The sequence below is a fragment of the Micropterus salmoides genome, unplaced genomic scaffold (genome assembly GCF_014851395.1).
Source record: "Micropterus salmoides isolate LMB-PRFRI ecotype aquatic unplaced genomic scaffold, ASM1485139v1 Ms_hic_scaffold_14, whole genome shotgun sequence".
NCBI lineage: Eukaryota > Metazoa > Chordata > Actinopteri > Centrarchiformes > Centrarchidae > Micropterus > Micropterus salmoides.
In genome coordinates, this window is record NW_024040485.1 from 31,029,753 (window position 1) to 31,057,462 (window position 27,710).

The 27,710-nt window shown below is 41.3% G+C and overlaps 1 protein-coding gene across 1 annotated transcript; it reads left to right on the plus strand.

Annotated features, from left to right (window-relative positions):
• Positions 1 to 2,281: 2,281 nt before the first annotated feature.
• Positions 2,282 to 12,888, plus strand: LOC119902688 (cytolytic toxin-alpha-like; the record flags this gene model as incomplete). The annotated part of the gene is made up of 3 exons (XM_038719015.1): positions 2,282 to 2,383; positions 10,335 to 12,341; positions 12,773 to 12,888. Coding segments are annotated over exons 1-3 (2,223 nt in total), but the record flags the coding sequence as incomplete, so codon positions are not given.
• Positions 12,889 to 27,710: the final 14,822 nt, after the last annotated feature.

The following is a 27,710-nucleotide window of genomic DNA, read 5'->3' on the forward strand; positions in this document are numbered from 1 at the left end:
ATTAAAGGCTCTGTACTCTGTAAAAACACTGTTCAGAGTCCAGGTTTGGATCCCTGAAACTGAACCCTAAATCCTGTTTAATCAGTTTAATATTCATGGATTCAAGGGAAGAAACTTCGAGAACCAAATTAAGTGAGATGTGTGACTTCACGATAAGATTGCTCATACTAACGTTTCCTGCCAGTATGGCTGTCATATGTTCTTCATGGCACTAAAACGTCAAAATGAAAGTACTGTTTTCACGCTGAGATGATGGAACATAAAGTTTTTAACTGACCAACACAAGAAGCTCCACCTCAAGCTAAGGAGACTTGGTTGCAGAAATAATTACCAATCCCAAAAAATTAGCTCTTTGTCTGAATACACACCATAATTAATGTGGGGTAAGATCAGAGTGAACCTTAGTTTGTGGGTTTACAGGGAACGTTGAAAGTCCAGTTCAACAACAAATTCACTGAGTGGAAGCCGGTCCTGGATGCTATCAGGGTTTAGCCTAACATTAGCGGCTCTGTCCTGATGTTCACTGGATATGGTGAAGTTTACACTCCAGCATTACCTGCACAAATGTAACATTATATGTGAAACACATTAGTATGCTCTATGCCTTTTCCTGCTGCTTTTAGAACTCAGTGGTGTGAATCTGCGTCCAGCCTCCACTGTTGAAACTTCATTCTACAGCGACAGAAATAACTTCAACCTACATGAAATGTTTAAAAAAAGAAAGACGGAGAATACCCAGGTGCTTGCTTTGAAACACTGCGGGCTGACATAACTTACAGGGAACAGTTGCTGTTAGGTAGGTAGGTTTTATTGTCACAATATAACAAGTTATAGTGTTAATAAAGATTCAATTATAAAAATGGTAAACAGAAATAAACTATAATCAGTAGAGCAGTGCTGAGGATGACTTGGAGTTTAAGAGTCTGATAGCTTGGGGGGAAGCACCAGAAACTTCTGTATCTCCTCCCAGAAGGCAGCAGGGTGAACAGGCTGTGGCTGGGTGGCTACTGTCCTTTAGTGTCCATTGGGCTCTGCAGTCGTGGGTGTACAGCATGAACAGGAGGGGGCTGAGCACACAGCCCTGGCGGGGCTCCCGTGTTGAGTGGAAGAGGTGAGTCCACCAATCCGAACTGACTGGGATCTGTTTGAGTGTTGTGTTTAAACCCAGAGTGCTGAGTTTGCTGATCAGTTTCATGGGGGGGATTGTGTTGATTGCTGAGCTGAAATCCACAAAGCATTCTGATGTAAATGTTCCGTATTTGTATAGCGCCTTTCTAGTCTTTTCGATCACTCTTTTACACTACATCACATTCAAACACTGAGCCTAAGTGCATTCATACACTGGAACAGCCACCAGGGGAAATTCGGGGTTCAGTATCTTGCCCAAGGACATGCAGCCTGGAGGAGCCGGGGATTGAACTCCAATTAACGGGCTACCCGCTCTACCTCCTGAGCCACAGCCGCCCCCTGTTGCCGCCGCTGTAGGTGTTGTTTTTCTCAAGGTGTGTGGAGATGGCATCCTCTGTGGATCTGTTGGTTCTGAAGGCAAACTGGTGAGGGTCCAGGCTGGCTGGGATGTTGTTTGTTGCACATTGAGGGAAATCCCTCTCACCGGCGTTATCAGAGGTGTCCAGCAGGCAGTGCTGCTGAATCACTAACTGTGTCTGAGCAGGAGGGCTCGTCACTGATGAGGTCATCAGGTGAAAGGTCATGATGTGGGTCATTTATTTTATGAATTATTATTCATTCATTTTACTAATAGTTTGATTGGGCAGGCTTTCACAAAAGGCCTTTACAAACTAAAAAATGTATTCATTAAATGTTTCATTAACAAAAGGGTACTTTGGGCATCAAAGGGCAAAAGAACAGGTGCTCAAGCACCCATCGCACCCCCCTCTGCACATGCATGAGAACAGCAAAGCTGTATCCCTACAGATAAACAATGAGCTGAAAGTCACAAAGCTCCGTAAAGCAGAGAAGCTGCAGATTAAGCTGATGATTCACTACCAGAGAACACACTGTTTTCACTTCATTGTAAAAAATACCCGTTATGTCTGCTTTAAATGCAAAATCAGTGTTGATTGTTTCAAGTTTGCCTGTAAAATTTATACAAATCTAAATACGTGAAATGGTCAAATTAAAAATGAGAGTGAAAATGTCAGAGTGGCTGGACATGATACCACATCGTTTAAACATCACAAACAAATAACAGGTTGGACAGCAGAAGAGTCAGAGAAGTGAACTATCAAGCTGTTGTCCATTTTGTCCAATTCAGACTGAGCGATGGACCCGGAAGCCGGCGGGACGAAGGAGGTGGCGGCGCTCGGCCGGCCCTTCAGCCTCGGGATGTTGTACGACTGCCGCAGCGACTCACTCGTCCCTGGTAAGGAGTCACATGTTCAGAGCCACAAATGTCTATTACAGTCAAAACAAAGTTTAACAGGCAGAGATCTCAACACAAATCCACACAGTTTAACTACAGCAGCTCGGATAAAGTGCAGCTCACAGTCCCAAACCGAGCAAGACGGGGCCAGTTGTTTTGTCAGAGGGGCCCATTCAATCCATGACAAGAGACAAAAGGCAAAGTTCAAGTTTTCAAAATGTCTTGTTTAGTATATACTGTAATGTTTTTAGTATGTTTCAGTAACAGGATCTTTTCAGTAACTACTACCAAAATGGAACTTGCTGGTAATCAATAACTAAGGCAACAACAAACTCAGGGAGAAATAGCCTACACAAAGTCAAGTTTCACATATTCATATGACAAGATAAAAGCTGCATAACATACCAAGCTAGGATCATGAAGACATTACCATAATGGTACCCAATAACTAGAGCACCTTTGACTAATCTAACTTATCAAAAACACCTACTGATGAGCACAGCCAGCAAGCCTCCGACTGCACTGACAACAATTAAAGCAAACCCCCTGGTATCTGCCTAACAACACTGAAACCTTCTGAGATATGCCGGGCTCGAGGCGTCTTTAAACTGAAATGCTTGCACCCACCGGAGAAACACGTCTCCACCCAGAGTTATCTCGAAAATAAAAAAGGCAAAAATCATATGAGTGCATCGGTGGAAGGACAGATTACTCAGCTCGCACACTCCCTAACTCACCAGGGAGATCACATAATATTTCAGGTCAACAGCACTCAGACAATATACTCACATGATGATGATAATCTTTATTTGTACTTTTCAAAAACAAGTTACAAAGTGCTTTAACAAGTGTAAAGACAATAATACCCAAAAGACAATAATACAAAAACAATACAAGATAAAAGCAAGAAAACATTGAAAAGACTAAAATACACATTTAAGATAAATATAAAATTAGTAAAATACAATAAAATAAAGTCAAATAAGATCGGGAAAGGCTCTCCTATAAAAGTATGTTTTAAGAAGGGACTTAAAAGAGTTCACTGACTCAGCCGACCTGGTTTCCTCGGGCAGGCTGTTCCAGAGCCTCGGGGCCCTGACAGCAAACGCTCTGTCCCCTTTAGTTTTCAGTCGAGACTCTGGAACAGACAACAGACCTCTGCCCGAGGATCTCAAGGTACGTGCTGGTGCGTATGGGACTAAAAGGTCAGAAATATAACAAGGCGAGAGGCCATGAAGAGCTTTAAAAGTGATCAATAGAACTTTAAAGTCAATTCTAAAACATACTGGGAGCCAGTGTAATGAAGCTAAAATAGGAGTAATGTGGTCATATTTCTTTGTTCTGGTTAAAAGCCTGGCAGCTGAGTTCTGGACAGTCTGGAGTCGATCAATAGATTTTTGGGTTAAACGGGTGAAAAGGCTGTTGCAATAATCCAGGCGTGATGAGATGAAGGTATGTAAAATGGTCTCGGTGTCCTTAAAAGTTAACATAGATCGAATTTTTTCTAGATTTCTAAGTTGATAAAAACATGATTGAACAAGCTTTGTGGTGTGCTGCTCGAAATTTAAATTACTATCAAACCAAACACCAAGGTTCTTTGCCACAGGCTTAATGTGATTTACTAGGGAACCAGCAGATGGCAGTATTTGATTTGCCATCTGCTGGGACCCGATGACCAGGATTTCTGTTTTGTCTGAGTTCAGCTGGAGGAAATTATTTGACATCCATTTTTTAACTTCACAAAGGCGGTTGTTAAGTGAACTCAGCATTCCAGGGTCTGTGGATCTGACGGGCAAGTATATTTGTGTGTCATCAGCATAAATATGAAAAGAAATGCCATGTTTATGGATAATATGTCCAAGGGGAAGCAGATACAAGGAAAACAAAATGGGTCCTAAGACAGACCCCTGAGGCACACCATATTTAACTGGACAGAACGAGGAGACAAAGTTGTTTACAGACACGCAAAACTTCCTATTTGACAGGTAGGATGAAAACCATTCTAGGGCAGTACCAGAGATCCCCACCCAGTGCCTCAGTCTGTCTAACATGATGTTGTGATCAATGGTGTCAAAAGCAGCGCTAAGGTCCAGGAGTACCAGGACTGAGCACATGCCTTCATCAGCAGACATTAAAAGGTCATTGGTGACTTTAAGCAGGGCAGTCTCAGTGCTGTGGTACTTCCTGAAACCAGACTGAAACTTTTCAAATAATTTGTTATTTTCCAGCACAGTGAGCAGCTGTTTGGACACAATTCTTTCTAGAATCTTTGCAATAAAAGGCAGTTTTGAAATTGGTCTAAAATTATGTGGGAGGGAGGGATCTAAACCAGGTTTCTTTAAAAGTGGGTTCACGCAAGCCGTTTTAAAATAATCAAGGACACAACCAGTAGATAGGGAGCTGTTGAAAACAGAGATCAAATGGAGCCCAACAGAATCTATTACTTTCAGTAAAAATTTTGTAGGTATCATATCAAGTGGGCTGGAGGACACTCTCATTTGTGATACTGTTTTTAAAAGCTCAGACAAGTCGATGGGATAAAACTGGTTAAAACTCTCTTGTTGCTGGTGAGGAACCTCTGAGTAAGAGGCCACGGGGGTAATAGAGGCTCTGATTGACACCACCTTATTGGTAAAATAAGAAAAACAATTCAGTCATCATTACTTCCAGCTGAGGCACAAGGAGGGGTTGGGTTTACCAGCTGATCCACAGTCTTAAACAGAAACCTGGGATTGTGTTTATGTGTAGTAATGAGTTCAGGAAAATAAAATACTGACCAGGAGGGAGAAACACAGCAGTCCACAGGTAGCATCGAACAGCACACCACAAATAAAAGGAAGATCACACAGTCTAGGGGGGAAAAAACAACAAAACTCCTGGATATGATATCCCGGACTGGCCCCCGATATGTTACAAGGCATTTAACCCAAAATTGAGGTGTGTTGTTTTTTTTTTGTTTTTTTTTAATAATTCACCAACACAGAGAAATATTTCGGCAGCAGAAGAGCAAATCCATGAGTAAAAGTTACGTTATGGGAATCCGATGGTCGAGATTGTAGGCAGTGTGCAAACTACAGGGGAGCTCGGCTCCCCTTAACAAGACAGTAGCTCCCCTGATGGATCATGTGTAAATAGATTTTTATAGGTTTGCGCTTTAACAAATTACTTTCATGATTAGAGAGGCTGCTGTCAGTTCATCCTGACCGATCTGGTCGCAGTGTCGGGAGATTCAAATAATCATCAAATTCAAATATCCCCGCCCCCTCCCATTAATCAGAAGGTTAATTTTAATGACAAACCACCCGATCCGCAGATAACTCTGTGACTTCTGTAAACAAATAGGGAAGGACAATGACATTTTATCCAATCCTTTGCACATAGATCATGCCTTCAATCATCATTTTTCATGTGTAGATCAAAATTTCTTTGCTCCAATGGTTTGGCATGGTCTTCTTATTCTTCCGTGCCCGTCGGCTCTTGCTAATTTATAAAAATCATGCCTACTATTATGTCTATTATGCACAACGTGACCTAAAATTAAAGTGCAGTGCAGGACCAAATGATGGAAGCTGTTTTGCAGCTCACATATTGATTCTCTTGCAGATCAAAGATCTTGCAAAGCTGCCAGAATAACAACTTTTTGGTGTTCATCATTTGTGCAGTTGCTAAAATATTTGAGAAATACATTTTTAATCAATTAACTAAGTACATTAATAATTATAACATTTTATCTCTGGCTCCAAGATCCAATTTTTCTACTTCAACTGCTCTCCTCTTAAAATTTTTTGATAATGGTCATTTCATTGGTGCTGTTTTTATTGATCTCTCAAAGGCCTGTCACATGGTTCACCATTACCTTCTATTAGATAAGCTTTACTCTATGGGCCAGATTTACTAAAGGTTTGCGTGAGTAAAAACGTGTGCAAACTTTATCACCCGCAAATCAACACGTAAGCTGATCTACTAACATAAATATGCAATTTGGGGCTTTTCAATTTTATTGTGCATGTAAAGTAAATGCAAAGTAATGGGAGGGTAACATGCAAATACCTTTATTTACTACACGCAATGTGAGCTACCAAGCCTAAAAGCAATTTCATGTGAGTGCAGCAGCCTCTGTATTTAATACGTTTGAAAGGAAGGTGCAAACCGCCAAGTGTTGCAGAGATGGCTGTTGTTATCGTTGTGAGGAGATACAGCTGTAATGAAAGAAAACGTAGAGAAATTACTAATATTAGATGATCTTATTCTATATCCAATATATAGACATACAATTATTTTATTTATTCAATGAACTATATGAATGGAATTTTTTTTTTTCTTTTCCTTTAGTGTTGGCAATACTGTTGTATTAACATTCATGCCAATAAAGCTAATTTTGTTTCAACCTGACTTCTTTTCTCTGTGAGATGGAAGGATTTAGAAAGTTGCGAACAGTCGGTGATTGTTCCCTCTGGCTGGATGAAGCACGATCTGCTGGCATTTTTTCGCATCTGGGTCATTGCAGCATACTGTAGCTGTTTCTGCTGGGGTTTTCCAAAGCAGTTTTTCAGGTGTGCTGTCCCAAGTACTTAGTGCAATTTCAGGCAGGACGATTTTCACATACTCGGGACGCACTGAATGAAACAAACCAAGGTTTTTGCGCAGTGGCTGCTTTCCGACTCTCCTTGGCGGAAACAATTAAAATGCAAAATCAATTAGCGATCAGCTGATTCTCACGAATGTGTGAGAGAGAGAGAGAGAGAACATGAAATTAATCCAACTAACATAACACCACAAGCCAAAGCACAGCACTGGAAAATAAACCAATCCAACTGACGTTACATATTTTTCTACCAGTGCTGTAAAAGTTTAGCTGGCTGATGATTCCATGCTCTAACCTAACGTTACGGTTTTATTGCCAATTAACATTATGATCAGCTGACTGTCTCGCTAAGTAACCAGCAAAGTCAAACCACAGGCTGGAGAATAAGTAGGCGCCATTAAATAAATCCATTTTTCACACCACTGACAGGGGAAACACGGCTCTCTGTGATTCTGGCCAGCGAATAGCTAAAGCTCTGAAACAACAGCTTTCATTTGGATTGCTAAAGTCTGACAAACAAAGTTAATTACCTGTCCAGCAGAAAACAGACAACTTAAGCTTTACCATCAATGTGTAAAGGATATTACCGAGCCGGTTCTCATCTCAGGGCGTCATACCGACGTTTTGAGAGCGGATGCTAGCTAGCTACGTTTGTGATAAAGGTGTTGACAGCCCCCTGAAGCCCCTAACCTTGCCGCAACCATCAGAAATGTTAGTACCTAAACCTAAGTCACTGACTTTATGCATGTCGACCGGCTAACCCTACAATTGTGCACATCGGCCGTGCTAACAGGTAGGTTTAGCTTCCCTTGTGTTGCTGCGGGGGCGTTTTATACGGACGCTGAAGGGTACCTTTAGCATAAAATCCTTACGCTTTGTCACGCTGTCTGAGATGAGAATGTGCTGTATTACCACAGGGGCTCAGGAAAACTTCAGAAAACCATTGTCAGTCACAGTTCATTGCTACATCAACAAGTGCAAGAAGTTAAAACTCTACCATGCAAAGCGAAAGCCATATATCAACAACACCCAGAAACGCCGCCAGCTTCTCTGGGCCTGAGCTTATCTGAGATGGACTGATGCAAAGTGGAAAAGTGTGCTGTGGTCTGACGAGTCCACATTTCAAATTGTTTTTGGAAATTGGAAAAGGACCATCCGGATTGTTATCAGCGCAAAGTTCAAAAGCCAGTCTCTCTGATTCTAGGGGGGGGGGGGTGTTAGTGCCCATTGCATGGGGAACTTGCACATCTGTGATTGACCATTAATGCTGAAAGGTACGTACAGGTTTTGGAGCAACATATGCTGCCATCAAAGCAATGTCTTTTTCAGGGAAAGAATTCCACCTACAAAGCTTCAACAATTAGTGTCCTCAGTTCCAAAACACTTATTGGGTGGTGTTAAAAGGAAAGGGGATGTAACACAGCGGTAAACATTCCCCTGTCCCAGCTTTTTTGGAACGTGTTGCAGGCAGCAAATTAAAGTGAGTGAATATATTCAAAAAACAATAAAGTTCATTAGTTAGAACATTAAATATCTTGTTTTTGTGGTGTATTCAATTGAAAAGGATTTGCAAATCATTGTATTCTGTTGTATGTCTGTATTTTTACGTTTTACACAACGTCCCAACTTCATTGGAATTGGGGTTGTAGAATATATACAGTAGTGTGAATATAATCATGACTTTCTTTATCTTGATTTTCATTAGACATTTCTCTGTGGAGATGTGACTTTATCCTGTATGTTACATAAGACATACTGATAAACGACGCATTAATTTTTTACTGGATTTTTTTTTTTTGTCAATGTATTTCAATTTGTTTGCTATATTAATTGTGGGGGCAGGTGAGCGAGTTATTGTTTTGTATATATATGTGTGTGTGTATTGTGTTTTCCCAAACTTTTGTGTCTATACATGGAAATGTTGAAGGACCCCTCGAAAATGAGATGATACATTCCTGAAATAAGTACAAAATTCAAATTCAAACTCTGCATCATTAGAACACATCTATGCAGGCACATCTCACTATCAGAATAATTAAATGTTAAAATATGAAATAGCAGTAAAAGTAACGCAATAGTAATGTAGAACATTACAATTCAGTGACACTAACATTGTAATATAACTACAGTATCGCTCAAAAGTGAGTACACCCCTCACATTTTTGAATATTTCTTTTCATTTGACAACACTGAAGAAATGACACTTTGCTACAATGTAAAGTTTTGAGTATACATCTTGTATAACCATTAATGTCTAAACCGCTGGCAACAAAAGTGAGAACACCCCTAAGTGAAAATGTCCAAATTGGGCCCAAAGTGTCAATATTTTGTGTGGCCACCATTATTTTCCAGCACTGCCTGAACCCTCTTGGGCACGGAGTTCACCAGAGTTTCACAGGTTGCCACTGGAGTCCTCTTCCACTCCTGCATGACGACATCACCGAGCTGGTGTATGTTGAAGACCTTGCGCTCCTCCACCTTCCATTTGAGGATTCCCCACAGATGCTCATTAGGGTTCAGGTCTGGAGACATGCTTGGCCAGTCCATCACAGTTACCCTCAGCTTCTTTAGCAAGGCAGTGGTCGTCTTGGAGGTGTGTTTGGGGTCGTTATCATGTTGGAATAATACCCTGTGGTCCAGTCTCTGAAGGGAGGGGATCTGGTCTGCTTCAGTATGTCACAGTACATGTTGGTATTCATGGTTCCCTCAGTGAACTGTAGCTCCCCAGTGCCGGTAGCACTCATGCAGCCCCAAACCAGGACAATCCCACCATCATACTTGACTGTAGGCAAGACACACTTGTGCTCCTCACCTGGTTGCCGCTATACACGCTTGACACCATCTGAATCAAACAAGTTTATCTTGGTCTCATCAGACCACATTGGTACTGTGTAAAGGGGACTACTGCCAGTAAAAAGCACCTTATTTGTTTAAAGTGTTTGCAAACCACGTTATTGCACTCCCGCAAACCTGTACGCAGGATAAGCGGTTGACGATGGATGAATGTTATTGTGTGCTATTGTGTATATACCAGTACATTCAAATTAAGTGCGCAATATACTACTTTAGAATTCATTATTTAATTTTGGGCATAACTATGCAATTAATCTTGATAAAAAATTGTAATCATTGCCCAGCACTAGAAAAGAGATAATCAAATATTTTCAAAAATGTGAGGGGTTTCTCACTTTTGTTTGATGCTGTAATTACTCTTAAATGATAGTAACTAGTAATCTATAATTTGTTACATTTTGGAAGTAACTTGCCCAACACTGCAAACAACCCTGCAAACAACAGGTGTGCTAGGTGATCTTCTCCTGTCTGGCTTCTGAAAGATGAACTTGATTTTTGCTTCTTTTTTTGCAGGAATGACACTGTGGGACCATGATAAACTGATAAAATATATACGAGAAAGACCACACAACTATAAAGGCTTTGAGATAGTTGCATCTGAATCAATTGAGGACAAATCTTCAGCACTAAACGTTGAAGCTTCCCTGAAGGCAAGTTTCTTGAGTGGACTGGTTGAGGTTGATGGATCGGCTAAATACCTGAACGACAGTAAGATTTCCAAAAATCAAGCCAAAGTAACTCTGAAGTACAAGGCTACCACAAAGTTCCAGGAACTGTTGATGGATCACCTTGGAAGAGGCAATGTGAAGCATCCATATGTCTTTGATAAAGGATTAGCAACACATGTAGTCACAGCCATTCTTTATGGGGCACAAGCCTTCTTTGTCTTTGACCGTGAGGTTTCTGAAGAGGAAGATCATCAAGACATTGAGGGGAACTTGAAGATGATGATCAAGAAGATTCCCTGCCTTGCTATAGAGGGTGAAGGTTCCCTGAAACTGGAAGACAAGGACCGAGCAAATGTTGAGAAATTCTCCTGCAGATTCTTTGGAGACTTTTCTCTTGAAAAAAGTCCTGTGTCCTTTCAGGATGCAGTAGAAGTCTACCAAAGCCTGCCAAGATTACTGGGAGCCAACGGAGAAAAGGCTGTACCAATGAAAGTCTGGCTGTTGCCACTGACAAGTTTAGATTCTTCTGCTGCAAAACTGGTCCGTCAGATAAGTATAGGATTAGTTCAGGAATCACAGAGAGTCCTGGAGGACTTCAGTGAGCTGGAAATGAGGTGCAATGACACAATGAGAACCACCACCGCACAGCAGTTCCCACAGATTGGCAAAAAGATTAAAAGCTTTAAAGAGATGTGCTCTGAGTTCAAGCTGGGATTCCAACGAAACTTGGCAAAGAAACTTCCATCAATCCGAGGAGGAGGAGAAGAGGAGGCTGTGCTCGCAGAGATCCTGAAGAAGAGACATTCTTCTCCTTTCAACAGCAAAGACCTGAACGAGTGGATGGACTGTAAAGAGAGAGAAGTCTACACCTTAATGTCTTTAACCAACAAGATGAAAAACACCAAGATCATCCCGTCTCAAACACACCTGTACAGGGAAACCCTCAGTGCAGAGCATGCTGTGTGTTTTGTTTTCACCTCCCTGGGAAGTGCTGAACCGTACCTCTCAGCTTTATCTAACTACTTAAAACAAACACCCGAACCAGACGACCCGCAAGATGTAGAGAAGGAACAATGGTTCACCTCAAAAGAAATAACAGATGCAATGAGGAATAAAGCAAAGCTCTTCAGTGACTTTGCAGAGGCCAACAAGGAGAACAAGAACATAAAGTTCCTGACAGTGGGATTAACAAATGAGACACAGAAAGGTTCAAGCATCTACCTTCATGAAGGCGGCTTTTCTGTCAATGAGAACTTTGAGCCGCCTTCAAAGCCTGAAACAGTAACAGCAAGTGACATAAAGCACAACAGTGTGACACTGAAGATTTCTGCGCCCAGATTTGGAGCAGAGAACATCACCTCCTACTCTGTAGAGTACTGTGTCAGAGGAGAGGATGGATGGCAACAAGAGACAGCATCAAAAGCTGGAGAAGTCACAGTGAGCCATCTGAGTCCTAACACAGAGTATATGTTCAGATGCAGAGCAGTGACCTCAGCAGGTGTTGGGCCGGCCAATGAAGCCAGTGGTTCCATTAAAACCTTACCTTGCAGCCCTCCTGGAGAACTTCAGGTTGAACCAAACTCAAGTGAGATCTCAGTCAGCTGGGAGAAACCTGCTGAGCTTGGACAAGATGTCCAGATTTTGAGCTACATCGTGGAGTACGCCAAAACAGACAACGGGGTGAAAGAGGAAGATCTCCAATGGAAGCAAATGATGTCGAGAGCTGAAAAGGCGATCATTTCAGGGCTTCAGCCAGAGACAGAATATGTTGTCAGGGTCAGATGTGACTGTGGTGAAGCTGGAAGAAGCAAGGAGAGCATCTCTGTTAATGTCTGCACAACGACATTTACAGGTAAAAGGGTTCTTTTTCATTTATACAGTGCAATGCAAATTTCACAGAGATGTAATGTAGTGGTAATAACATAAGTATTGGTAGACTAGGATGGCGCAGATCCAGACAGATCCAGAGCTGAGTTTTTAATATGTTTTAATGGGATAACAACACAGTCATTGTTTTGGATTTACAACTCCAATGGGATGATAATATTGCTCTGTATCTGCTGAATGCAATGAGCAGCTCTCTGATAGCACATATCTCATAACAACTTTTTGTTTGATGATATGTCAATGATTTGTTAACAGCTTGTTCTCCTGAAACATTGTTGCCAGAATAGTATTATTACTTTCTGCAACTTCTTATGAAGTAAATGGTTTATTCTGTGAACTTGGAATGTATACATTACCAGTTAACTGACCATGATCATTTAATTTATCTTCTTTTAGGGGAAAGCGTACGTTGTTCCAGACTTGAAGTCCGTGGGGCAGTTACTGACAAGTACGTACTTTACTTCTGCTTTTCTGTTCTTTTGTCTGTGTATTATTTTCTTTTATTTTGGAAAAAGAAAAGAGTCAACTATTCAGTTTGTCATTTTCTATTTTACAGTATGCAAATTCACACTGCAAATTTCCTCTTCTCATTGCATGTCCACAATTGTGCAGGAAAATCAATTAAAGCGGCAATAAGTAGTTTTCAGCAGCCATTAGCAATGTAGTTTGAAGATTGTAACCAGGTGTGTGCTCGTACGCGTTCTTGAACTCATGAGTCAGCATAATCCGAAACACAACCTGCTTTCATACAGAGATTCCACAATAAAGGAAACAACAAACATCTCCATATTCACCCCTGTCATTAGACATGAGACTCAGACTGCGTGTCCAGCTTGGCAGGACCAGTACTGTAGGTAAGGGCTAATTAAATCTAATGCCTTATTAAATTATTATGGTAATAATTCACCCTTTAAGGAGGGGGAATTCAGAACAATTTCCAGCAATGTCCAAGCCTAGCATAACGTGGATTACAGGGTCAAAATATTTTATCCAATACTGTAGATATCAAGCAGATGTCTGGATCTACAGTAGCTTCCAAACAGTAACATGGATGACCAAGTGATCAACACCATGGTCAGTCATCAAATCGTCAGACTATAGGGGAAAAAATATTTGCTTTACAAGGTAAAATCATTTTGTTTAGACCAAGGTAACCGCAGAGTCATAAAAGTATTTAAAAAGTCTTCAATTTAATATTCTAAAAATAAGGCATTAAAAGCATTAAAGTATTAAATTTCATTTAAAAAAAGGTCTTGAAAAGTTTGTTGTCCTTTCATTTAAATAAATGCTGTAACGTTATAAATAAATGTGTGTGACTCAGAGATGGGGACTCGAGTTAGAGACTCGGACTCGAGTGCGACTTATAGACTATGTCCCTCATTCTAAACTAAAGTAATTAAGAATTTATTCTTTACTGACATGTTCTTACTTCCCCCATCTGCTCTGCAGCTACCTGGCCTTCCCCCTCCTCACCTACGTCCATCCCTCCACCTCCTTTGTTCGCTTGTTATTCGTCGCCGTTGCTGTTTGTTTCTTGCTTTGTGCTTTTATCCCGGACCTGCTCCTACCTACCTGCCTCTTAACTGTCTACATAACTGTGAGCTCTTCTTGTCATCAAACCATCAATATCATCCTACCATCTCAATTGGTCCTTCTGTGCACATTACTGATGATAAATTCCTTCATATTGACTATCTAGAGATGTAGTGTCCTGTCTTAGACTAGTCTGAAGGTTCATCAGTCACCAGTTTAGTTTTGGTGACTGATGAACCTTCAGACTCTTGGATCTGGATTGTATTTCATTGTCTCACCTGCACCTGAATTAACACACCTCCAACCTGCACAGCCCCTGTACAAACTCTTATTTAACACAGCTGCTTTTGATCTTTGTGGACTTTGACGGATGATTCTGTCTTTTGTCCAACACTTTAGTTTTTGTCTTTATCCATCTAGTCTGGTTTTCTTTACGAGCATCACATTGTCATAGAACATTTTTATTATGACAAAGAAATCGGGATCATTAGGTTTATGTAAAACGTCCTCACATTTTATTTCAGTGTCACGTTCGCTGGGTGTGCAGAGCAGGTGAGAGACCAAATGCATGACACAGAGCGCTGAGATACAGTTCAAGGGTCCTGAATCCAGGGCAAGACAAAACAGGTATGAACCAAACTCATGAGTACAAGGAAACTGTTACATCCAAAAACCCAGAACAGGTAATGCAGCAACTTGCAGAACAAACAACAACCGACTGAACATACATGCAACTTGCGACAATGCTGGACAAGGACTAAGCAGAAACACCAAACATTTATACACCGGGACTAACGAGCAGGGCGGGAGCAACTCAGGTGACTGTGATGGAGGGTTAATGAGGCAGAGAGACAGAAGGGGGAAACAGAGAGACTGGATGGCAGGCAGATACTGGAGGTGAGAAGACACAAGTACTGAACACTAAACATATCAAAGTAAGAAGTAACAGATCAGAATAACAAAAATAACAAACTAATCCAGACACAAGCAGACAGAATACGAATACAATAATAACAAGGAAGACTGAAGCAAAGATAAAACAAAACTCAGAGCAGACATGGGCAAAACAACACAGAAGTACACAGACCAGGAGTAAACACTTAAGACATGAACTAAGGTACAGAACTAAGAACTAAGACACCAAACTTGGAACTAGGATACGAGACAAGGCAGATACAAATTAACTTAAAGATGCGGATGAATGAAATAATGAAGGCAACACGGAGACTAAAGAAGAATGATCAAAATCAGATTAATTAATGAAACTGGCAAACAGACAGACAGAACCCAAGCATGATGGTAGAGATCAAACACATGAGGGACAGGAACAGAACTAAAGTACTGAGGCAGACACCGAGATAACAGGACAGATCAGAACCACCACACAAGACCACAGATAGACAGGACTGAAACCCAGACACAGAGAACCCAAAATCAAAACACAGAGAAGGCATGGCCAAATTAATATAACACAGAGGCAGGATCGTGACACTCAGATTTACTTTTCTCTCTGTGGTTTATCAGGTGTGGTCGAGTCATATTGGCCGAAATAAAAGATCTGAAAATCTGTGAGACCCTTTCTGCAGTCTTTAAAAAAAACAAGGATCATTTCAAAACCAAAGATTAAAAATTGCATAGCATTAACTTTATTTTGAAAAGCGCGCGCGCACACACAGTCTCCTCCACGCCTACTTTAATCATGTAACTTTCACACCCAATAACTATAGAAATACCAAACACACCATCAGGGGTCTATACATTGCCCAGAGGCTTCCCTAACAACAGCTGGAGTGTTAATACACACACCTCTTTAGGGAGTGTGTGTTACAGAGGCACCATCTGAATCTGCTGTTAATGGCAAGTGAAAATATCTCTGCTTGTAAAAGGGCTGCTTTCTAACATGGCCACCAGTGGCAGAGTGTGCAATTACAGAGTTTGAGTTGCTTTAGCACAACAGCCAAACCATAAACTGAAAAGGTATTGGCCTACTTGTCTAAGTGTTTGCATCTGCCCAGCTCATTAATATCTGGCACAAGATCATTGGTTAAAGCTTTCCTGCGTAACACAGCTTGGATGACAGCTCTTCCTGCATATATGTCTAAACTGCTACGCCCTTACTCATCAGTCTCATCGCTCTCTTAGGTCTAATAATTAAAACCTGCCGTCTGTCCCACAGACTTACTTCAGACCTGTGTTGATCAAGCTTTTGTGGCTGTAGCATCCAAACTTAGGAAGGCTCTGCCTGCACCGTTACGGTCTGCTGATTCTGTAGACATTTTCAAAAGACAGCTATGTTGTGTGTTGAATGTTGTCTTCCTGTCTGTCCTTTTTAAGAAGAGAGCTTAAACATCACATTTCCTCAGTGAAAGTGGAAGTTTGTCTCAGAGACTGCAGAGCTGCTGTCGAGGCGAGTCTCTGTTTCTCTCAGGCTTTCCTCAACAAAATATCAGAATCTTTGTCAAACACTGGTGAGTACACAGACTACATGCAGTCACAGCAAATTCTTCTTTTTACATATAAATATTGTGACATATAGAAATGTGTAATCTTTAATAAATATAACATGTAAACTTTGGAACTATAAATCAGGTAAAACCCAAACCGCAGTGACTGCAGTCAAAACTCGCCTTAGCTTAAGATGATTTAGCTGCTTTTCTCAAACTGTTTCCTGTTTCTTTTGATTTCCTGTTTTTCTCTCTCTCTCTCACTTACAATCTCTCTTACATTGTACGGTCTCTCCTGAGGTTTGTTTAATTAGTACCTAATGGTTCAAAGGATAGGATCACATTTTTTTTAACCCCCTCCACACAAAAACACATAACTTGTGTTTATGTCTAATGTCGGACCTTAAATTTACTGATGTTTGTCACTAGAGAGGCGTTTTCACTTCCTCTTCTAAAGGAGAAGATGTCTGTACATTAAAATGTAAGATTCAAACTCGGCACTGGATTTGGAAATATTCCAACAAAAACCTCAGAGATTAAAGTCATACATATGAAAAGAAAACTCACATTAAAGCTGTAAACTTATGAGAAAAAAAAACGTGTTTTGCAAATATTTTTGTCATTATTCATACAAAACCAGTCATGAGAAGAGAGATGAGAAGCGTTTTCAGACAGTTAGCCAGATGTAGGAATAGCAACAAAGCCAATATTATGCTGAAATATTTTCCTTGAGCCCTGACAAACCAGCCTTTGATCAAAACCGTGGACAGTGGCTGCCTGAATGCCGAATGAATGAATGAATTATAACATAATCGCAAAGGGCCTATTCATCATTTATCAATAGCAATCATTCTAGTTGTAGAATAACCGTGGAGCAAGGTGCACAGGCAGTAGTTATGTGTGTGCACATTCATCATTTATAAATGTCTGCAGTACAGAGATTTTAATAACAAAAGCCCATCAGAAACATAATATTTTCTTGTACAAGTTTGGGTCCCTGGTCCCTGAGAAACATGATTAACATTAATCGGTTCAGTTTTCATGGTTTCAAGTGAAGAAACTTAGAGAACTTAGAGAACTTTCTACATCATAGGTTGCGTGACTTCACAATAAAAGTGTCTCTTATTGACGGTGTCCTGCCAGTGTAGCTCTCATGGAACAAACAGTGAAGAGGTCAATTATAAGGTAATATGATTTCCCACTGAGAGGATACATTTATGAAGTTGTTTCTCTCCAAAACTGAAGACCTCCACCTTGAGCTAAGGAGTTTTAAGCATGGTAGCAGAACGAATTACTAATATTTTTTTTAATACACACCTTAATGAGTTTGGTGTAAGATGAGAGTGGACCATAGTTTGAGGGTTTGCAGGTAACATTTAAAGTCTGGTTGAGCAGCGTGTGGAAGCCAGTCCTGAATGTTATTAGAGCTTAGCCTAACATTAGCAGCTCTGTCCTGAGGGCTGTTTCACAAAACCAAGATAGTGGATTAAGCCGCGTGCACCATACTTTGCACACAACGAGAATCAGCGAGGTTGAAAGCACATGTAAAGAAAAATGATAAATAAAATAAAAGGTAACTCGGGTACAGTAATAAACCAGCGTAAGAAAGTGTGGCAGCCAACAGTGGACCAACTGAATGTGTGAGTAGCTAAAAATATCACTGCTCTTAACTGAAACTGTCATACTTGTAGAGTTATAGTGAGCCTTAAAAGTGTATTATAGTGTTCACTATATAGGAGATACATATAGGCCTATATAATTTTCATTAGGTTTCATAATTGTATAATACTCCCAAATTACAACAAGGGAGAGGACACCACAATGATTTTTGACCTGTTTTTTTTCTCCCTGGGATCATCTGCCACAGCTTGGGAGAGAAAACAATGATTAATACATTATGCTACAGTTATGCTTACACTGCTTACACTTTGCAATGATCACTTCTCTTTGTAGTTGCTGGATTTCCAATTTCCTCAGTGCTTCTTTTTATCTCCATATCTAGGTCCAAGTCCTGTTTTTTATTTAGTTATTTTTTTTCAAGTATGTGCAGTTCAGACATCTGACAGTTTGTAAAACACATATAAATTAGCACAGCAGGAAGTGTTCACTTGTGGGTGTCTTTCAGGTAATACTTACTACATTGCCAGACTGGCTGTCAGACTGTAGGATTACAGCCTCAGGGTCAAGTTACAGATATTATACAGTATTTTCTATGAGCACCACAACACTGACTTTTTATCTATTATCCATAATGCCTAAACAAGTATACCATTTTCACACAAAATTGACAGACCCCCAGCCTCTCTGTCAAGCCTACTATAGCCTGCCTATATATATATATACAGTGGGTACGGAAAGTATTCAGACCCCTTTAAATTTTTCACTCTTTGTTTCATTGCAGCCATTTTCCAAAAATCAAAAAAGTTCATTTTATTTCTCAGTAATGTACACTCAGCACCCCATCTTGACAGAAAAAAACAGAAATGTAGAAATTTTTGCAAATTTATTAAAAAAGAAAAACTGAAATATCACATGGTCATAAGTATTCAGACCCTTTGCCGTGACACTCATATTTAACTCAGGTGCTGTCTATTTCTTCTGATCATCCTTGAGATGGTTCTACGCCTTCATTTGAGTCCAGCTGTGTTTGATTATACTGATTGGACTTGATTAGGAAAGCCACACACCTGTCTATATAAGACCTTACAGCTCACAGTGCATGTCAGAGCAAATGAGAATCATGAGGTCAAAGGAACTGCCTGAAGAGCTCAGAGACAGAATTGTGGCAACGCACAGATCTGGCCAAGGTTACAAAAAAATTTCTGCTGCACTTAAGGTTCCTAAGAGCACAGTGGCCTCCATAATCCTCAAATGGAAGACGTTTGGGACGACCAGAACCCTTCCTAGAGCTGGCCGTCCGGCCAAACTGAGCTATCGGGGGAGAAGAGCCTTGGTGAGAGAGGTAAAGAAGAACCCAAAGGTCACTGTGGCTGAGCTCCAGAGATGCAGTCGGGAGATGGGAGAAAGTTGTAGTAAGTCAACCATCACTGCAGCAATCCACCAGTCGGGGCTTTATGGCAGAGTGGCCCGACGGAAGCCTCTCCTCAGTGCAAGACACATGAAAGCCCGCATGGAGTTTGCTAAAAAACACCTGAAGGACTCCAAGATGGTGATAAATAAGATCCTCTGGTCTGATGAGACCAAGATAGAACTTTTTGGCCTTAATTCTAAGCGGTATGTGTGGAGAAAACCAGGCACTGCTCATCACCTGTCCAATACAGTCTCAACAGTGAAGCATGGTGGTGGCAGCATCATGCTGTGGGGGTGTTTTTCAGCTGCAGGGACAGGACGACTGGTTGCAATCGAGGGAAAGATGAATGCGGCCAAGTACAGGGATATCCTGGACGAAAACCTTTTCCAGAGCGCTCTGGACCTCAGACTGGGCCGAAGGTTTACCTTCCAACAAGACAATGACCCTAAGCGCACCGCTAAAATAACGAAGGAGTGGCTTCACAACAACTCCGTGGCTGTTCTTGAATGGCCCAGCCAGAGCCCTGACTTAAACCCAATTGAGCATCTCTGGAGAGACCTGAAAATGGCTGTCCACCAACGTTTACCATCCAACCTGACAGAACTGGAGAGGATCTGCAAGGAGGAATGGCAGAGGATACCCAAATCCAGATGTGAAAAACTTGTTGCATCTTTCCCAAAACGACTCATGGCTGTATTAGATCAAAAGGGTGCTTCTACTAAATACTGAGCAAAGGGTCTGAATACTTATGACCATGTGATATTTCAGTTTTTCTTTTTAATAAATTTGCAAAATTTTCTACATTTCTGTTTTTTTCTGTCAAGATGGGGTGCTGAGTGTACATTACTGAGAAATAAAATGAACTTTTTTGATTTTTGGAAAATGGCTGCAATGAAACAAAGAGTGAAAAATTTAAAGGGGTCTGAATACTTTCCGTACCCACTGTACATACATACATACACATATATATATATATATATATATATATAGACAGACACACACACAATACTAAGAGGAAAATAAATGCTTGTTGTGAATTGCAGCTATTTAAATAAAATTTAATTGAATAGATAGTATGTTGATTAGTGGTTATAATTAATACATTTGTTGAGTAACATATTAACGTCCACTGCTCACGTTTAATGTCTGACATAATTTTACCATTCATAGTAACATTATAATTAGCACAGTTTCAGTTAGGAGCAGTGATACTTTTAGCTACTTACTTATTAAGTCCGTCCTCTATTGTCTGCCATGCTTTTTTTCGCTGTTTTAATACTGCGGCCGTGTTTCTTTCTTTCTTTTTTTTAATATTATGTGCATTTTTACATGATAAACCTTCTTTTCACAAAGTGAGTAACAGTGAATAAAGTATGCTGCACACGTCTTTTCCATTTCAGCATCAATGAATCTGTGATCGACCGTGTGGTCTCTTGAAGAAAGTTTTTGACGCCCATTTATCTGAATTACTTACACCTGGCTTGACATAGTCGCACCTTCTGAACCTGGGTTGGCCTTTGTGAAACTGATAAAGCCAGGATGCACTGATCGGACTAGGTCAAGCCCAGCTTTATCTCTCATCCTGGATTTCTAAATTCTGCTTTTGTGAAACAGCCCTCTGATCTTCATTGGATTTTACACTTGAACATTGCCTGCACAAACGTAACATTACGTATGAAACACATCAGTTAGCTCTAAGAGCCTTTTCTCTTCATCTCTTTGTCAATCAGTAGATTACCTTTCCTGGTGCTGTTAGAATTCAACTGATGATGTGAATCAGCCTTCAGGGACTTCAGTCTAAAATTGCAGAAACAACTTCCAACTGTCGAAATGTACTGAAACCAAACAGGTAACTTCCTGATTTAAAGGGAAATCTTTTTTATTAACATAACTAACTACAAACACTCGTTGCTACTTGCCTGATCAAAACCTGCTCCATGCAGGTTTGGCCTGCAGTCTTAGTTACCATGGCAACTAAATATAGTGTGAACTCATCCATCTTTGTGTGACAAAAAATACAGAGTTAACCAAAAGTTAGCTGGCTAACCCACTGATCCTGTGAGAGGAAAATTACACTTTATTGTGGCCAGCCTAAGGCACACCTGTGCAATCCCCATGCTGTCTGATCAGCACCTTGATATGCCACACCTGTGAGGTGGATGGATTATCTCAGTAAAGGAGAAGTGTACACTAACACAGATTTAGACAGATTTTATTATATTATATATATATTATTTAGTGAAATAGGCCTTTTGTGTACATAGAGAAAGTCTTAGATCTTTGAGTTCAGCTCATGATGAATGAGGGCAAAAAAGTGTTGCGTTTATAATTTTGTTCAGTGTATGTTGAAGCAATTTAAAGATATCAGAACTTAAATATTGAAAGTTAACTAAATGTTCAAGCTCTAATTAGACAATAATGCAGCTCAGAATATGCTAAAAAAATCTTACACCTGCGGTGACTTTGGTCTCCACCAGCTCCTGAGGGTCTGTTTAGCTGCTAGATGCTCCACTATGTTCACCAGCTCGACTGTAAGTCTGCTGAGCAGCTCGTGTACGTTTTATTTTTTTTTTACAGCTTCATCTCTAAAAATTACACTATCAGAGTCACTCAGTACAGGAACGCTGCAGCCGGACTGATAAACAATGAGCTGAAAGTCACTATGAAGATCCATAAAGCCGAGAAGCTGCAGATTCCGCTGATCATGCCAACCATTAGGAATTATTGACAGTGGGGACAACATTTTTCAAATTGGGCCACTCATCAACACTTACACCAGCAGCACCTCCACCCACCCTTAGTTCTAATATCATTTCAAAGAAGCTCTTGGCCATTAGCCAGAGATGGGGACTCGAGTTTGAAACTTGGACTCAAGTCTGACACACACAGTGACTTCAGACTCGTCCTCAAAAGACTTCAGACTTGACTCTGACTCGAGGTGAGGGACTCATGCCTATAACTTGCCAACGTAACACATACTATCTGCTGCGTGCGGCCATTCATGAGAGAGGACAACAAACAGCGGCAGCTGCTGAGCCATTCATCCTAAACTTTGGCTTTAAACCTTCATACAAGAACACCCAAACAAAGAAGCGCTGAACACAAAATAGGTTAGTAACCTGAGGTTAGCAAACATGTGTAGCTCAGTACTGGCCATCTAACGTTAGCTTGCTTCTTGCTTTAGCTACGACCAACGGGTTAACTCCGACGTTATGAAAAGATAAATGAGCATATGACCACTGTGACTGTGACATCCACCATTTTGTCTTATTGCAAGACACTTGCACTGGGACAAAATGTCAGAAACTAATAAATGCCCCAGTGCAGAGCTTTTTAAAAACTACTTGGTGTAGTAAGAAGTTATGCCAAACAGTAATATTTTGGCTATTTTGACTCAAATGTTGAGTGTCTATGGGATCAAATAATATAATCATGATCACACAGTCTCAGACTTTCAAAAACCCCTGAATTAAAGTATTGGTCAAATTATGAGCAGAACTGAAATAGTTTTTAGAGTATATGGCGGTTCTAGCTAAAATGATTATAATAATAAAATAAACAGAAGCTTGCCAACATGTATAGCTTCATGTATTGTTACCATATTTGCAGCTGTATCCTATGACTTGTGATATGCTGCTGACTAGTGTTTACTGTAGGTCAGTTTTGAGGCTGTTACAGGGGAACTTGTTTGTGTTATTAATCTTTATTAACATAAAGGGGAACACAAAATTCAGGTGGCAGGTGACGATTTCAAATATTATGTGTATTGAATATTTTCTCATGTAATATCATCTGTACTGAGTCAGCACACGTATGATTTAGTCTTCCCTCCTCTTTGTGTCTTTGTTTGGGGAAGTAACCTCTTTAAATGTGCTTGTGACACCTTTTCACCTCAATGAGAAATGAATTAATTTTAATTCAGTTAGAAACTCCTGGACTTTAATAGCTCCTGTGTTTCAGCAGCTTTTCTGCTCATGTTCAAAAGGTTCTGCACATTCAGAATCTACCCCTATATATACAATATTTGTTCTCTGACATGTTGAGAAAAAAGTTGTAATATTACAAGAATAACATCATCATTTAATGAGAAGTAATTTTATTTCTCAACAGTCCAGCTGCCCTACACTGTGTGTGCATCAGCCTGCGATGTTGCTCTGCTGATTTGGCCACTTCAGACCGTCTGCAGATACAGAACCGTTTGGGACACTTCTACTGGATGAGAGAAGGAGGTGGATAAAGAAACTTACTGAAAACACTTTTGATCAGACAGAAATCTCACCACAAATCCACACAAATGTTCACTTCACCACCTTAGATAAATTTCAGCTCACAGTCCCAAACAGAGGGAGTTTGCACCTCAGATTTGAGATGTTTATTTTGCAAAATTCTTTCATAAAGTTACAATGACTCAGATACCGGTGACGCATCAGCTTCACTCGCCTTGAGTCAATGTTATCAGTTATACATTTCTTTTTTCACCGTGTGAGAATATTGATGTGTACCATGAGAGTGTGTGAAAATTGTCAATTACGTGAATCTCACACTCAATGCTTGAGAATTGGCAGCTCTGGTGCTAACATTACTTGGCTAAAGCTTTGCTAGTCTGCTTAACAGCTAGCTATTCACCTTTTCCTGTCATATATAGGCTACATGGTGCTTCTTAACTCTTGTTTTGATCAGACATTTGCCATTGCCTCCCTATCAGGGCATCAAACACAGACGCTTTCCAAAAGGCTGACAAAGTGTTTGATGCAAACAGTACCCCCAGTGTCATAATGTGAGAACTTTTGGACTCAAAGGCAGACTCGGAACAGCTCAAAGGGGTAGCAAAGGATTTTATTGAGATGTGCAACAGAAGGCTGGGTGATATGTTTCAACAAGCTAGAGTGGCAAGCACGGAGGGGGGGGGTTGCCCAGGCAGGGTGTGAGCAGAGCGTGGCGTTCAACAGAGTCTCCAGAGGAAGAGTGATCCTGAGCACATAGAAATACAAGTTAATCCTGGTAGCACACAGAAAGCACAAAGAATCTTACTTGAGTTGATGGTAGGCCTTGACGCATGTACCACAACAGTACCCTCCCCTCAACGGGAGCCTCCTTCACACCCACCAGGCTTAACGGGGTGCGCCAGATGAAACTCATGGATGAGTTGGGGATCCATGATGAAGGACCGGGGAATCCAGTTCCTGTCTTCCGGGCCGTACCCCTCTTAATCCACCAAGTACTGCAGACCCCTCCCCTGCTGTCAAACATCTAGGAGCCGACGGACAGTATCCCTCCAGACCCTGCGGCAGCAGTGGAGGTGCATTTGGACTGACGTGAGCAACAAGAGTTGGGTTGGTGGCAGCCACACACCTTAATGCAGCCTCCAGGTCCTGATTGGCTCTCTCTTTTTGCCCGTTGGTTTGGGGGTGAAAACCAGATGACAAACTCACTGTTGCACCTAAGCTTGACAAAAAGCTCACCATACCTGGGAGATGAACTGTGGTCCACGGTCTGAAACAATGTCTGGTGGGATACCATGCAGCCAGACAACATGGTCAACAACAGTGAGTATGAAGGAGTTACTTTGTGAGACTGGTAACCCAGTCACAAAGTCCAGAGCAATATGTGACCAGGGCCGGCTTCAGATGGGCAAGGGCTGTAGCAATCCCTCAGGAGGGCGGTGTGATGATTTTCCCCGGGCACAGACTGAACAGGCTGCCACATAAGCACGGGTGTCAGCCTCCATGGAGGGCCACCAAAAATGCCTTCTCAGTAGGGACAGGCTGCGGCTCCCACTCAGGTGGCAAGCAAAGCGGGAGGCGTGAACCCACTGGAGAACCTTAGGGCGTACAGCATCAGAAACAAATAAGCAATTTGGTGGTCCATTACCTGGGTCTGGTTGGGTCCGCTGTGCTTCTCTGACGGCCAACTGGATCTCCCAGGAGATTGAAGCAACTATGCAGGAGGATGGCAGGATAGTCTTGGGGCCTGGGGGAACATCGATAGCAGAAAACTGACGAGAGAGAGCATCAAGTTTAATATTTCTAGACCCAGGGCGGTATGTAATGGAAAACCTGAAACAACCAAAAATTGGAGACCAGCGGGCTTGCCTAGAGTTTAATCTCTTGGCTGACTGAATGTATGCCAGATTTTTGTGATCAGTCCAAACAATAAACGGCTATTCGGACCCCTCGAGCCAATGTCCTCCAAAGTTTAACAGCTAGAAGCTCCCTGTTGCCCACATCATAGTTCCACTCAACCTGCAATGATCTTCGGGAGAAGAAGGACCTAGACCATCTAGACCAGAAGCGCCTGTAGCTAGCTACGTTAGTGTAAAAGGCGTTGACAGCTCCCCAAAGTCCTTTACCCTAACCCTAAGCATCACAGGAGTGTATGCCTAAACCTAAAGTCAGCGATTGTATATCGACCAGCTAACTGTCACGCTTCAGATAAGGCCCAGGAGTAGACTGGACACTAGAGCTGGTTCTCAGAGGTTTACTGAACTAAAGAGCTGGTGGCGGCTGTGGGATCGGGGCAGGCAGAGCAGGCAGGCGAAGGAAGCTCCAGGCAGAGAAGCAGACAGGTAACAGGCAGAAGAGTGAGATCCAGGAGGCGGGGAAGGTGAGTTGATCTCGGATGTGTCCGGTAGAGATCCTGAGCACAGGAAACACAGGTTAGTAGTCAGCTTAACAACAAGACGTACTGAAACGACTTAACAATCCGGCGAGGACAGGATGTCAGGCCACTGTTTGAATAGGGTAGGAACCCGAGGGAGTGCAAATCATGTGCAGGTGTGTGTAATCAGCTCCCCTCGCAGCTGACACGCCTCCCGGCAACCTGCAGGTGAGAGAGAAAGGGAAAAGGGCCCAAAACCTTCCACATGTCAAGGTTAGGTCGCAGCAGGGGGGGGCGTGACACTAATCCTACAGCTGTGCACATCGGTCTGCTGGCAGCTCGGGTTAGCCTCCTTTGTGTTGCTACTAAGTTAGACTTTTGTCATTGTTAGAAATTAAATGTACTTTTGAATAAGGTTTTTCATATCTTATGTATATTCATATTACATCATAGTGAAATTTCATCTCCAGTAATTAAAAACCATTTTGTTATCTTGATTTGAAAGAGTCAGTGGGATCATTTTGTGTTCTCTTAGAGCGACTTCCTTTACATTTGCAGGTCCTGCATATCTGAATGGCAAAATGTTTTTACCATACAATTTTCACAATAACAGTGGGGGGTGAGTTATCTGATGACAAGAATTAAATATGTATTATTGATGTTGATACATTTATTTATCATGTAAATACATCTAAAGTTACATTAATCATGTAATTCATGTAACTAAAGTGTTGTACTTGATCCCATTTAAGGGTCAACCATAGACCTTTGCATGGGCCCCCCTGGGCCTTGGGCTGGGGTCATCTGTACCTGTTGACCCCCCTGTGACGCCGGGCCTGAGCTGATGATTCTCTACCAGAGACACTAACACATAGTCACATTGTTTTCACGTTGTAACAGAAATATCCATTACATCTGCTTTAAATGCAAAATAAATGTTTGTTGTATTTAAGTTGCCTGTAAATGAATGCAAAACTAAATGAAGTAAATGTGAGGGTGGTTGGACATAATATCAACACATAAACAGCATACATCACACAGAAATAATGGGTTGGAAAGCAGAGAAGTGAACTAACAAGCTGTTGTCCATTTTGTCCAGTTCAGACTGAGCAATGGACTCCGAAGCTGGCAGGACGATGGAGGTGGCGGCACTCGGCCGGCCTTTCAGCCTCGGGATGTTGTACGACTGCCGCAGTGACTCACTCGTCCCTGGTAAGGATTCACATGTGAAGATACTTAATGCGTCACAACCAACCTTTCAGGATTTAAAGCCACATTCAACAACATTTTTATCTCAGATCTTTGTGATCATTTTTGAATTAATGATGCAGTTTCTATCCAAGTCATGAAAGCTTTTAAATTTTTATAGTAATCACTCACTGCTAGTGGTTTCCTGCTACACCTGAAGGTATTTCCCTTTTCTTGTTTATTGGAAAAAACAGAGGACGGAGCGTCTGACTCTGCTTCTTATCTGTGTCTGCCCTAAGGCCCTGATGTGTCTCAGCTGTGCTTGATTACCCTGCCTGCCTGATGTGTGTTGTTCTGAGTCAGTTTTAAAGCCCTCAGTTCTGTTCAGTTTGGTTGTGTCCTAGTCGTGTGTTGAATGTTCTACTGGTTTCTGGATTATTTTGTTGTTGCACTGTTTAGATCATCTGCCAGAATTTTTGTTTTGTTATGCTACCTTTGTTGGACTTTGCCACAAATCCTTGTAAGCCTGTTTAAGTTTTGT